The sequence below is a fragment of the Geotrypetes seraphini genome, chromosome 8 (genome assembly GCF_902459505.1).
Source record: "Geotrypetes seraphini chromosome 8, aGeoSer1.1, whole genome shotgun sequence".
In the NCBI taxonomy this organism is placed as follows: Eukaryota; Metazoa; Chordata; class Amphibia; order Gymnophiona; family Dermophiidae; genus Geotrypetes; species Geotrypetes seraphini.
Genome location: NC_047091.1, coordinates 122069670 through 122082794, shown reverse-complemented (window position 1 = coordinate 122082794; position 13125 = coordinate 122069670). Strand labels below are relative to the sequence as shown.

Below are 13125 nucleotides of genomic sequence, written 5' to 3'. Positions count from 1 at the left end.
CTGAGCATATATTGAAACAAACCATCACACTCCCCCTCCCCCCCCCATTTACAAAACCGTGAAAACGTTTTTTAGCACCGTCAGGTGCACTGAATGCTCTGTGCTACTCCTGACACTCATAAAGTTCCTACGAGCGTTGGGAGCAATGCAGAGCATGCTGGCCTGCGCTAAAAACCACTTTCGCAGTTTTGTAAAGTGTGTGTGGGGGGCTTATTATTGTTGGTAATATTTGCTGTTTGAGCAATTTATCATTTTACAGGAGTTGGGTAGTAATACAAGAGTGTTGCTTGTGACCTCTACAGCTTACTGTTTTTTCAAGATACCCCCATTGAATATACATGAAGTACCTTGAAGATCTGGTATATGCAAATTTATTCATGCATATTTGGTTTAGCAGGATATTCAAAGCATATAGGTATGATTTCCCACAGATGGGGAGGGCAACTTTCATTGCCCGTTGTTCTGCAGATAAACAGCTGCTTACCTGTGGGAAAAGCTTTCATAATTTCCCTCCCTGTCTTTATATGTGTTTTTGCTTATAACGATTTATTATTACATTGTGCGTTTATTGATGTTCTGTTGTATTGTTTTCCCCCATGCTCTGGACTAGTGTAGGGAAGGGTTAAGCTGATCTTAGTTTTACTCAGAACTAGTGTTAAGGGGCTGCAACAGGACAATTGCCCTAGGCCTTCATTCTATAGCATGTTTAATACCGGCCCTGGTTTCTTTGAATGCAATTTGGCAAATCAGTTTTATTTCAGTACCTTAAGAAATAATACCTATAAGTCAGTGTATGCATCAAGTGAAAAACCTGGTATGGCTCAGCCTGTCCCTACATTTGTGGAGCTGTGTGGTCACCCCAGAGCTGAATATGTGTCTACAGTAGGAAGGATCTAAGAGCACATAAGAAGATAAGAATTTGCCGCTGCTGGGTCAGACCAGTGGTCCATCGTGCCCAGCAGTCCGCTCTCGTGGTGGCCCACAGGTCAAGACCAGTGCCCTGGCTGAGACCAGCCCTACATGCTTACGTTTTGGTTCAACAGGAACCCGTCCAACTTTGTCTTAAATCCCTGGAGGTATACAAGCTGCAGCTTGGAGTGCAGAGCTGCCAAGTTACTCATTACAGGACCGGTCCTGGATTTCTGATAACCTTATCCTGGTGCATTGGGGGACCTGCAGCCAATGGGTAGAATTATGGATTATAATGGGGAGAATTATGGATTACAAAAATGACACTGCTTTGGGATGTAAGTTTAAAACCAGAACTGTCAGAAAACCATCCATCCTGGAATGGGTTACTTGGCAGCCCTGGGAGTGTGAGGATACAGCACACATGGACAGAGATCTTCCTGTAGAACAGAATGATTTTGTTTCTAGCTCTTTGTTACTCTGTCTGTGTTCAGCCTTTCTGTGCTGCTGGTAGAAAAGTAGTGGAAATAACTCTCTGTCCTAAATAAAAACATACTTCTGCCACTATATGCCCTGATTCTAATTAAATATAGATATATCGTAATTATCATTAGTATTTGCAGAGCAGAGAGAGCCATACAAGGAAATTCAATTTACAAAACCCCTGCCCCAGAGAGCTTAGAATCAAAGTTTGAGAGTATGCATAATATATGGCAGCAACAGCAAGGTTCTATTCCAGGCCAATCCTTCTTCATTTCCTGCATGTTCCTTACCTTAATGTCTCCTTCCTTCTTATCTAGGGTTACCATATGGCTCCAGATAAAGGTGGACAGATTGCTGTCAATAGAAGTAAAACCCAGATGTTTCAATCTGTCCTTTTTCTGAAGCCAAAGAAGGAGACAAACACCTCTGCACGACTAACCACAAGTCCAAAAGAAGAGAGCAGAATGTGCCTGGTCTTCAAACCTACTTTATTAGCAACCAATCATAAAATCCATGTGGACACATGTAGTAGATTATAAACACGGACACACGTAGTGGATCATGGACTCATAAAACATAAAATCAATTTCTAGACCACATAACCTTGCAGTTCTATGCAGTTTACAAAAGACTAATAAAGTGTGACAATTAGGAAATGAAGATGAAATTAATTGCCTAAGATCCTAGAAAACAAGTAGGTTTTCCAGTGTCTCCTAAATAGGAAAATGAAATAGTAAACAGCTGCTTAAAATCTTTGTCCCAAATGGCAGCCTGATATGAGAGCATATGTTCGTGATATCTTTTAAACCTGCAACCCTTCACTGATGGATAAACAAATAAAGCATAAGTTTTATGAGAGTACTTTTGAGTGGAAGCTGAAAATAAATCTCGATTCCTTTTTCTGGAGCCATATGGTAACCCTATTCTTATCCCTTCTCAAGAGTGTATATCAGAATTCTTCCCTCCCTCCCTCCCTTCTGAATGGGCCCAGAACAAAGGCATCTCCTACATGAGTATAGTGGATGCCCTTGACCGTAACCTTGCATGTTGCTAGGTGGACAGCCTTTGTGTTTCTCTTAGAGGAGATAGCATATCGGGTAAGTTGACACTGCTTTTATTGTCTCAGCATTACTATAGATAAGTCAGTGCCTGTTACAGAGTAAGCTAAAGATGTTCTTCAGCAGGACCAAAGAACCTGTGCTCCCTTGAGTCCGGCCGGTGCAGACTGGGGGTATTCTTTGGTAAAGTGCAGTCTTCATCCATCTGCCAGGCGCTGAGCAGATAGCTGCAACTTATATCTCAGCTGAGGGTGACTTTATCTAGGATGGGGGAGACAGGAGAGAAGAAGCATCCCATGATTTCTGCCCGTGATACAGGTAGGTAGCCGCATTTTCTGTACAGTGGCAGAGAAGGTCCCATTGAAGACTGCACATGGCCTCAAAGCCCCAGGCAAATAATTATTTAGACTAGCTTCAGAGTTCTCTTGCAAGCATGACAGCAGATAAGAACTTTACAGTCCATCTAATTTGCCCAATTTCTTGTTCTGGTGCAGCATCTTAGATGTTAGTTGAGTTTTGGCTTTCCCTTCATTTCAACAGTTAGGAGCTCTCTAAACCCATCTCTCGCCCCCTGTACTCCAACAATTGCACTTATTTTCTTACAGATCATCATAGGGTAATAGTTCAGCTTTCTATTTTATCAATGTTAGACTATGGAAACATTCTGTATCTAGGAATAGCTTCTAAATTAATAGACAAGATTCAACTGCTTCAAAATATATCCACCAGACTGATATTTGTAAATCTTGCTTTGATTCAGTCACTCCTTTATTGGCTAGTTATTGGCTTCCAGTATGGTTTCATATAAAATTTAAAACAGCCTGTCTGATTTTCAAAAGTCACTATTCAGAGAGACACATCACTGAATACTCAAGGTCCCAGTGTGCTCAGCTAGTGGCATAGTATGGGAGGCGGCAGAGAGGGGGGGTGGGCCACCCCTGGCGCCATCATGATGGGGGTGCCAGCACATCTCTATCATGCCCCGCTCATGACATACCTCCCCCCATCCCATACCTCTGTAGATCTTTGCCAGTGTGAGCAACTTCTCCTGCCTGTTGCTCGCGCCGACCTGATTCCCCTCTGAATCACTTCCAGGTCACGGGGCCAGTAAGTGATATCAGAGGGAAACCCAGTGCTGGCATGAATGGCATGCTGGAGAAGCTACTCACACTGGTGAAAATTTACAGAGGTACATGGGGGGGGGGAAGGGAGAACGTGAGTAGAGGTAGGGGGAAGGAGTGGGGGAGAGAAGAGGGCACAGAAGGGGGAGAGGATGGTGCGGGGAGGGGGGGTGTTTGCCACCATCCCAGGCTTCTCCTACCCTCGCTACGTCACTATGCTCAGCCCCCTCTTTTAAACTCTTCTTGTAGGTGCTTGCAGCCACAGTGAAGTTTATGGAGTTCTGTGCTGATCTGAGCTTCACTCACAGTTCAAGAAAGTGTGGGACAAGCACATGGGATCTCTTAGGGAGAGGAGGAGATAGTGGATGCTACAGATGGGCAGACTGAATGGGCAACTTGGCCTTTACCTGCCGTCATGTTTTTATGTTTCTATAAATAAACTGCAGTATTGGGCATAGATTAAACAACTAAGAGTTGAACTGGATACTAGGTCCAGTGTGAAGTTTTGGTCGATTCTTTTCAGAAGAAGGTGACTATTATTATACAGCAGTTAGGAGATGAAGAAGAATCAGGTATTTATGAGTGCTTAGGATTCTCAGAGAATACATTTGTTATGCCTTCAATACATTTCTAAGATAATTTGGTTAGTTTAAGGTCAAAGGTGAAGAGGACCTCCACATCCTGCTAGATTACGTGAAGAAGGATATTCAGTGGTTTTGTAGCATATTGGAAGACTGACAGCCTCTTGTATGGCAGGGGTGTTTCCAGAGACACTCAAGAGGACAGTTGTTAGACCTAGATTAAAGGAGGATTTAGATAGACAATCCTGGCCAGTTTTTGACCACAATCTTTCTAGGAAAAATTTTGGAGAAGGTGGTATGGTGGTAATTGACAATGTTTCTAGATGAGAATATGATTTTAGATATAAATCAATCGCAGTTTGGGAGGGCTCATGGAACTAAATCAGTTCTGATAAACAGTCCCTGATAAACTGTTGTGGAGTAAGGATGAGGGAGATTATACAATTTTGGTCATGCTAGACCTTACTGCTGCTTTTGATATTATGAGTCAGCTCTTATTACGTCAATTAGCAGCAATGGGAGTTAGAGGAATGGCATGGAAGTGGTTGGAAAATAAACTACAAAAAGTAGTGATGGGATCAAGTAACTCAAAATCTTGATGTGTGGATAGCAGGATACCTCAAGGGTCAGTTTCATCCTCGTGTCACTTTTCACATCTATGTGTGCTTTCTGTGTGGTATGCTAAATCTTGAAGGAATTTCATACCATATTTATGCTTATGACATACAAATCTTGTGTCCAGTACTGAGAAATGTAGAGGATGACCTTTCAGTACCCAATCATGTTTTAGCATGAGTAGCATGGTAGCTTAAGATCCATAACTTTCAGCTGAATGTGTCAAAGTCAAATGTGGTATTTGGTGGGCAAGGAAAATGTAAGACCAGTTGGTAAAGTGATGTTACAGGGAATATTTGTATTATTGCCACGGGTTTAAGAAGTACATGATTAAGGGATGGAGACTGACAATTGATAAATGGCATCAGATTTCTTCTCTGACTCAGTCCTTTTTGCAACTTAAAATGATTCAACTATGTTCTATCTGGCACTGGGAGATTTGCAAATGGCAATGCTGACTTTAGTATTGTCATGCTGAGATTACTGTACTGTAGTGTTGTCTATTTTGGGTTATCTATACAGAGTATGCATTGCATGCAGTTAATACAGAACACAGCAACATGGTTAATTGGGAGTTTAAGGAAGTATAATCATAGAAACATAGAGTATGACGGCAGAAAAGGGCTGGTAGCCCAACAAGTCTGCCCACTCAAGAACCCTCCCTCCTTTGAGAATCCATCTTTTAAGTATAACTCTGCAGCAACCCCACCTGTTTGTCCCATTGTCTCTTGAAGTCGAGCAGGTTACTGGCCTCGACTACCTGGCGTGGAAGACCATTCCATCGATCAATCATTCTTTCGGTGAAGAAGTATTTCCTGGTGTCACAATGAAATCTTCCCCCCTTAAGTTTTAGCGGTTGCCCTCTTGTTGCTGTGGGACCCGTAAGAAAAAAGATTTCTTCCTCCACCTCAATGCGGCCCATGATATATTTGAATGTTCTATCATGTCCCCCCTTTCTCTGCGCTCTTCGAGAGAGTACAAGCGCAGTCTGCTCAGACGTTCTTCATATGGGAGATCTTTAAGTCCCGAGACCATCCTAGTGACTCCTTGGGTTACAGACCTTATGTTGGTTTTCGGTCACATTTCAACTACAGTTTAGAACGTCAACATTGGTGTATAAAGAACTCTAGCAGCAGCCAACATTTAATATCTGGGTCTAACTTAGCCTGCAAAGGTCAGCATTTAAAAACACACTGACCACTGCCAACTGAATATTGACTAGATAGGTTTTGGCTATTTGGGGTTTTCATCTTATTAATGAGGGCTGGTAAGTTTACTTAGGTGGGCAGATTATGAGTTGTTAAGTATATGGACTGAACTACCTTATGTTAGAAGGTGGGGGCGATCTTAATTTTGTATTGAGGTGTGATCCTTAATTCTATTTATGTTTGCTGTAAATTGCTTCAGGTCTTTTTGATAAAGGCAAGTAATAAGTGGAAACAAATTATTGTCTTTTATCTGAAAGGTCCTGGACCAGGGCGATACTGTTTGCCACCAACTGTGGGATTCATTAGCCATGACTACACCAGATTCACTAGTCCAGCCTATTCCTTCCATGGGAAACTCAGTGATAACAGTAAGTCTCAGACATCTGGAAAAAAGTAGGCAGTAAGGTTATACTCTGATCACCATGTGCCAGGAGTAAATCCTCCTGGGAAAAGCAGCTACCGGATACAGGATGGAAGAGACCTGCAGGGTAACATTACACCTCCAGTCAGAGTATATAAATGTGAATAAATGAAATGAGGATACAAAATCTGCCTATCTCTCTGAATATGAAGTGGCTCTTCCAGATACACCAAGTTCCAGTCCAAATTTCTTTTTTGTGCTTTCTCTTCCAGCAGCACTAAATTCCCAAATACCCATTACCGGATGCACCAATACCACCACTTTGGTGAAAAACACTTTTTCCAAATTGAAATTGGTAAGAAGATCTAGGGATCTGCTTTTGATGGATAATTTTTGTAGGATTGTCATGCATTAATTACTCCACATTTCAATGACTGTAATTCATTGTTTTGGGGTTTATCAAATAATGTTTTAAAAGTTTGCAAGTCGCCCAGAATGCAGCAGCTAGGCTTATCTTAGAGATTTCAAGATTAGAGCAATGTATTACCAATTTTAAGTAAATTCAGTTTAAGGCATTAATTCTTATCTTTAAAGTTTTAAACAATGATGTACAACAATAGAACACTTCTGAAGCTCAAGTATGGGTAACCATCACTGAAACACTCTAACTCTGTACTAAAGCTCATATCTTTTTATTGTACTAAAGCTCATATCATGTATTGTAACACCATCACTGAAGCTCATGTATCGTAACATCATTATAAAAGCTCTTAAATTGTAGCTCAAGTATTGTAACATCATTACCAAAGCTCATATATTGTAAAACCATTATAGAAGCTTATAAATCATAGCCTTTACTGAAGCTCATGTATTGTAACATCACTTTCTCGTGTATTGTAACACCACTTCTGAAGCTCAGGTATTGAAGCATCATTATAGAAGCTCATACATTGTACCTCAGGTACAGTAACACCATTAATGAAGCTCTTGTATCATTACACTTTTATAGAAGCTAATGTAAACCGCTATCAATTGACTATCCAGTCATTAGTAGTGGTATAGAAGCTTTCAATAAACAATAAAATAATACCTCTGGCCACTACTCTGACAATTTATTGTCTGCCACATTCTTTGTGGTCTTCTATCAAATTGATGCTGAATGTGCCCTCTTTTCATCACACAACTGGAAGAGTATAACTACAATGTTCTCTGTGGAAGGGGCTAAATTATGGAATTCGCTGCTTAAAGCTTTTCTATTTCAGGGTGCTGTCAAATAGTCTGGTGAATCTGATGTGTTCTACGTGATTGGTTATTTTATTATAAGTGTTTTATTATCTGTATGTTTGTCAGTGTTAAGATTGTAAACTGCCTAGAACTTTGGATAGTGTGGTCTAGCATTTGTGGAAATAAATAAATAAAACTCTCCCTGTACCCATCCCCTACTGCACCAACAGCACCAGATTCTCCCATCACCTCTCACTTAATGCATAAACAAAACTCTCGGTATCTATTAATGGCTCCACCACAACTCCAAAGTACCCATTAGCACCAAAACTCTCCCTGTACCCATCACCTACTACACTAACAGTACCAGACTCTCCCATTACCTCTCAACTCAAGCATAAACATAAACACCAAAACCCCCCAATGCCTATCAATGGGTAGACCAGGAGCAACAAAATTCTCTCAGTACCCTTCAGTGGCAGCACTAGTACTCCTCGATGCCCATCAGTGGCTACATCAAAACTTCCCTCTTCCCCAGTGTCTTGTATGCTAACTTTAGTAATCAGTCTAGAGTTGTAGGGATATGACTATAGGGTTGAGTATTGCTCCCATGATTTCTGAGATAATATTGCATTTTCTTTACGATCAATGAGGTCTGGTGTGTCCTCTGCTCTGTATGAAAAGAAAATCCTATGGTTTTTGTCCAGGTGTGGTTGGGAGGAAGGCTGTAGCTGATAGTTGTACAAAGAAACTGTGCTCCCTGTGCTGTAGGTGGCTGACATGGCTTCTCTGTGTTACAGTGTTCTTTAAAGACTCCAGCCCAGGACCCTGCTACTATGTGGATCCAAAGCTTACCCGCTTTGGTCGACATGAAGGTCCTTCCTATTCCATGCTGTCTCGAGCCAAACCTGCAGGTAATTGACACTTTGCAAGGGCCAAAAGTGTAAATGAAGGCACATCTCACACTGAGAAATCACCCAGTTTCATTCGCAGACATCATTGAAGACAGTGAGGAGGAGATGATGTTGAATAGTTGGGGCTGTAACACTTTTGACAGCTTCTCACTCTGAGCTGTGACCTGCTGGCTTCAGGGCTGGACGCACAGAGCTCTGGCAGCTCGGGGGGAAAACACCAGGTTGGAAGTCATTTTCATTTTCCAGGCAATGCTCAGCACAAATAGCATGCAAATTATATACACACTATTTGTGCTGAGTACTGTGGTGAAAGGAGGATCTGGGCCTGGCACCTGCGCACAAGAGCCGCTTGTTAGGAACAGCTGTTGTGCACAGGCCCAATACAGGGCAGGTCTGTGATTGCGAAGCTCCAGTAAGCAGCAAGAGTGAAAAAGAATAAAACTTTTCAGCTGCAACTGAAGCCTCTTACGCTGCGGCAAGTTTGGAAGTAGAAAATGACACGGGGACAAATATTTCCCCCGTCCCTGCAGGAACTCATTTTCCCGTCCCATCCCGGTGAGTTCTTTTCCTGTCCCTGTCTCAAGTTCTGTCCTCATCTGCACAAGCCTCAAACACTTTAAAATCATAAGAATTCGAGGCTTGTGCAGTTAAGGCAGAGCTTACAGAAATGGGGCAGGGACAGGGACAAAATGTGCAGGGATGGGATGGGGAAATTGAGTTCCTGCAGGGACGGGGAAAAATTTAGCCCCGTGTCATTCTCTATTCGGAAGTCTTTGAATTGCATGTCTGTTTTAGACGTAGCTGTTATTTATTTTATTTATTTATTTATTCAATTTTCTATACCAGGGGTGTCCAATGTCGGTCCTCGAGGGCCGCAATCCAGTCGGATTTTCAGGATTTCCCCAATGAATATGCATGAGATCTGTGTGCATGCACTGCTTTCAATGCATATTCATTGGGGAAATCCTGAAAACCCGACTGGATTGCGGCCCTCGAGGACCGACATTGGACACCCCTGTTCTATACCATTCTCCCAGGGGAGCTCAGAATGGTTTACATTAATTTATTCAGGTATTCAAACATTTTTCCCTGCCTGTCCCGGTGGGCTCACAAATCTATCTAATATACCTGGGGCATTGGGGACATGCAAACTGCTCCTATCAGGGAAGTCACAGACAGCTCCAGACCTGCTGGAAATGTTTGCATGGTAGGAGGTAGACATTCCTTGCTGTGCATTACATAGAGTGCTAATTTTAATACCAATGAGCTCTTTGTAATGCAATTGGATAGGATTCTCAGTGGCTGCTACCGCGATTGGTGAATGCCCCTGAGAACATTTTTGTGCATCGGAGGCTGAACTAGGGTTACCAGACGTCTGGAAAAACCCGGACAAGTCCTCTTTTTCGAGGGCTGTCCAGGTTTCCAGATTGACTTTCCAAAACCCAGCATTTGTCCAGGTTTTGGAAAGCCCGGATGCGTTCTACCACATCTGGAGGGCCTCTGAGCATGCGCGGATGATGTCACACACATCCACGCATGTTCCATGCCTTCCAGACGCGGCTAGAGCTCATCCAGAAGAAGAGAGGAGGCTTTGTGGGGGCAGGGCTTGGAGTGGAGCTGGGGTGGAAAGGAGTGGGGCTTGAGGCGGAATGGGGCCGGGTCATGTGTCTGATGTTTCTCGGAGAAAAATATGGTAACCCTAGGCTGAACTAACTTGCAAGTAAGACTGAATACAACCAGTCTTACTTGCAGGGCAAGCTTTTAGGACATCAGGGTCTAAGTGTCTCAAAGTTGCTTCTTGAAGGAGGTCATAGATTACCATCTGAGAGGAACCCCCTTAGAATAGGATAACCATACAAACAAGAAGGAGCTGGTTACCAAAGATCCTTTGTTATGGGAGCCTTTCTTCTTGTTGTGTTTTGTTATTTTGTTTGAGCCTACCTCAAGTTCCACTACACCTGAGTGTTCGTCCACCAGAATTTGTCCTAACTCTACACTCTGTTATTTATGATGGAGGTTTGGAGCTGGAGTTCATGGGTCTTCATTCATAATCACCAGGGCGTTTTCTTTGCTAATTCCATCTTTTTTAATCCTTCCATCACTGTGACATCCTTTAGTAAAGAGCTGTGAGTCCCTTTAGCAACCTATGCATGAGTACTCTGAATCCCACCTACAGTGAAAATGGTAGGAGGGATGCCCACTCAGTCAAGCCAATCAGAGCCTTAGGCTCCTCCCTCTGTATCCTGGGCGGGGCCTTAGGCATCTGAGCCAATCAGGCCTTAAGCCCCTCATTTTATATCACATGATGCACCGGGGAGGGGAAAGCCTGCCATTTTGGACTGGCAGTCCTCGGAGCACTAGATATCAAGCATCCCTCCTGTTCTCAACTTCTCACAAAAGTACGGAGGGGAGTTCAAGAGGCGTGGATGGTTCAGGGGGAGCATTCAGTAGCAGGAGGGAGTAGACATCTCTCCTGCCTTTTTGGGGGGAGGGATGAAAGGGGGGATTTTATGGGATGATTCTTAGGGGGGCTCCGTTGGCAGGAAGGAGTAGGCATCCCTCTTGACATTTTCATTGCCTTGGGGGCGACTTCACCTGGAAGGAAGGAGTGAGCATCCGTCCTGACAGTTTTCACTGTCATGAGGGGTGTCACCTGGTGCCAGTTCATGGGGGGAGGTGTTTGGGGATGGCCATCATCGGTGGGGGGGGGGGGTCGGCAAGGCATTTTTTTAAAAAATGAGACAGATATTGCACGTGTGTAACACGTTTACATCTGTGCCATTAAAGAAAGAAAAAAGCCCCAACAGCTGAGGGGCTCTCCCAACTCTGTGCATGTGATAGTCGCTTTCAGAGTGACTGATTGGATGGGGATTACCATGAAACTCCATGCAAATAATATGCATGGAGGTTTGTTGGTGCATCAATTGCTGTTCCAGAGTGGACCAAAAAATCAGCCAACAGCAATTCACACAGTCTTAATGACCGTGTTTTGTGCATCTAGCCTTTAGAGGTGTGAGGTGATTAGAGGTGTGAGGTGTGATGGGATTGTCTGCACAAAGCTAGCAAATGTCCACATAATTCTGAATGTGGCACTCCATCACAGACAAATGCAGAATTGGTTCACAGTTTGTATATTTTGGAAAGAAATAAAGCATTAATTTAGTTTTCTTTAACTCTATGCCAGCAAGAAATGCCTTCAGTAGTTCTGGTTTTGTGGCTGCTATTCCAGTGCTCCCAAATGCTGAAGGATGGAGGCCAGAAAGCTAGCAATGGATTGTAACATCTTAGTAATTATGGAGGGGGTTTATGAAGAGCTGTGCAACAGCCTATTGTGGAAATCTATTGCTTTCAGTGACTTCTGGGGCCTTTTGCCTCTGCAGATCGATTGCAAGTCTCTGGACCTGGACCTGGCCTTTACAGTCTAGAAAATGCACCTCTTCCTCATCACAAAAGACCACCTTCCTACAGCATGGGAATCCGCACCAAGTACCGAAGCTTAGACTCTGTGCCGGCCCCTAATAGGTACACTCTCCCTTGTCTGTTGGGGCCCCGCATCCCCATCAAGCCCTCATCTGCCAGCTTCAGCATCTCTGGGCATATCAAATCTGGTGGCTTCTCTGAAGCCCTGGCCCGGACTCCTGGGCCAGGGCAATACAAAAGCACAGATCCTGGCATCTACCTGCGAAGGGGTCCTGCTTTTTCCATGCTGGGGCGTTCCAGCACAGCAACCAAATCATTCCAGACACCAGGACCCGGAGCATACAGTCCTGAAAAAGTGATAACCCACAAGGCCAGAGCTCCATCCTACACACTGGGAATTCGCCATTCTGATTTCCTTACACCTCTAATTGTGGACACATCAGAGTGAGACACTTGGGAGCATGCATTTTAAAGCATGCTATTTTTATTTATTTATTTTAAATATTTCTAGGCTTCTCTATCCTCTGGTTCCAGGTGGGGTACAAATGTAAAATATTAAAAAAAACAATATTGAATACATAAACTCAGTGGCCTAGCAAGGGTAGGAGGCACCTGGGGTGGTGGCACCCCTGCATCCTCCTCTCCACCCCCCTGCTCCTTCCCTGTCCCCTACACCACACTCATGTCTTCCCTTCCCCATCGTACCTCTTTAATTCTTCGCTAGAGCAAGCAGCTGGCATTGGCTTTCCCTCTGATGTCACTTCCTGGCCCCAGGCCAGAGAAGTTTCTCGTACTAGCGAAGATTTAAAGAGGTATGGGGGGAAAGGAAGGGTGTGGGCAAGGTGTGTGTGTGTGGGGAGGGGTGTCCACCTCCCTGCCCCCCCTTACTATGCCACTGCATAAACTCAATACAAGTACAACAAAATAACATTATCTGAAATAAGACACCTAGGGCTCCTTTTACTAAGGTGCGCTAGCGTTTTTAGCGCACGCAGGATATTACCGTGTGCTACACCACACGCTACGTGGCTAGAACTAACGCCAGCTCAATGCTGGTGTTAAGGTCTAGCATGCGCGGCAACTTACCACGCTATTCTGCGCGTTAATGCCCTAACGCAGCTTAGTAAAAGGAGCCCCTAGTGATCAAAAGCCTGAATAAATAAATTAAAAAAAAATATCTTCAGCTGCTTTCTAAACTGTAAAATTGAGGTGCTAAACAGCATTGAATTTA

The 13125-nt window shown here is 43.6% G+C and overlaps 1 protein-coding gene across 1 annotated transcript; it reads left to right on the top strand.

The window, feature by feature from the left end:
* The first annotated feature begins 2716 nt into the window (after window positions 1-2716).
* ODF3L2 (outer dense fiber of sperm tails 3 like 2) lies at window positions 2717-12579 on the top strand. The gene is made up of 4 exons (XM_033956501.1): window positions 2717-2768; window positions 6233-6343; window positions 8361-8474; window positions 11855-12579. Exons 1-4 carry the CDS (start codon window positions 2717-2719, stop codon window positions 12340-12342), a joined length of 765 nt encoding a protein of 254 aa, XP_033812392.1. The 3' UTR covers window positions 12343-12579.
* The last annotated feature ends 546 nt before the right edge of the window (window positions 12580-13125 follow it).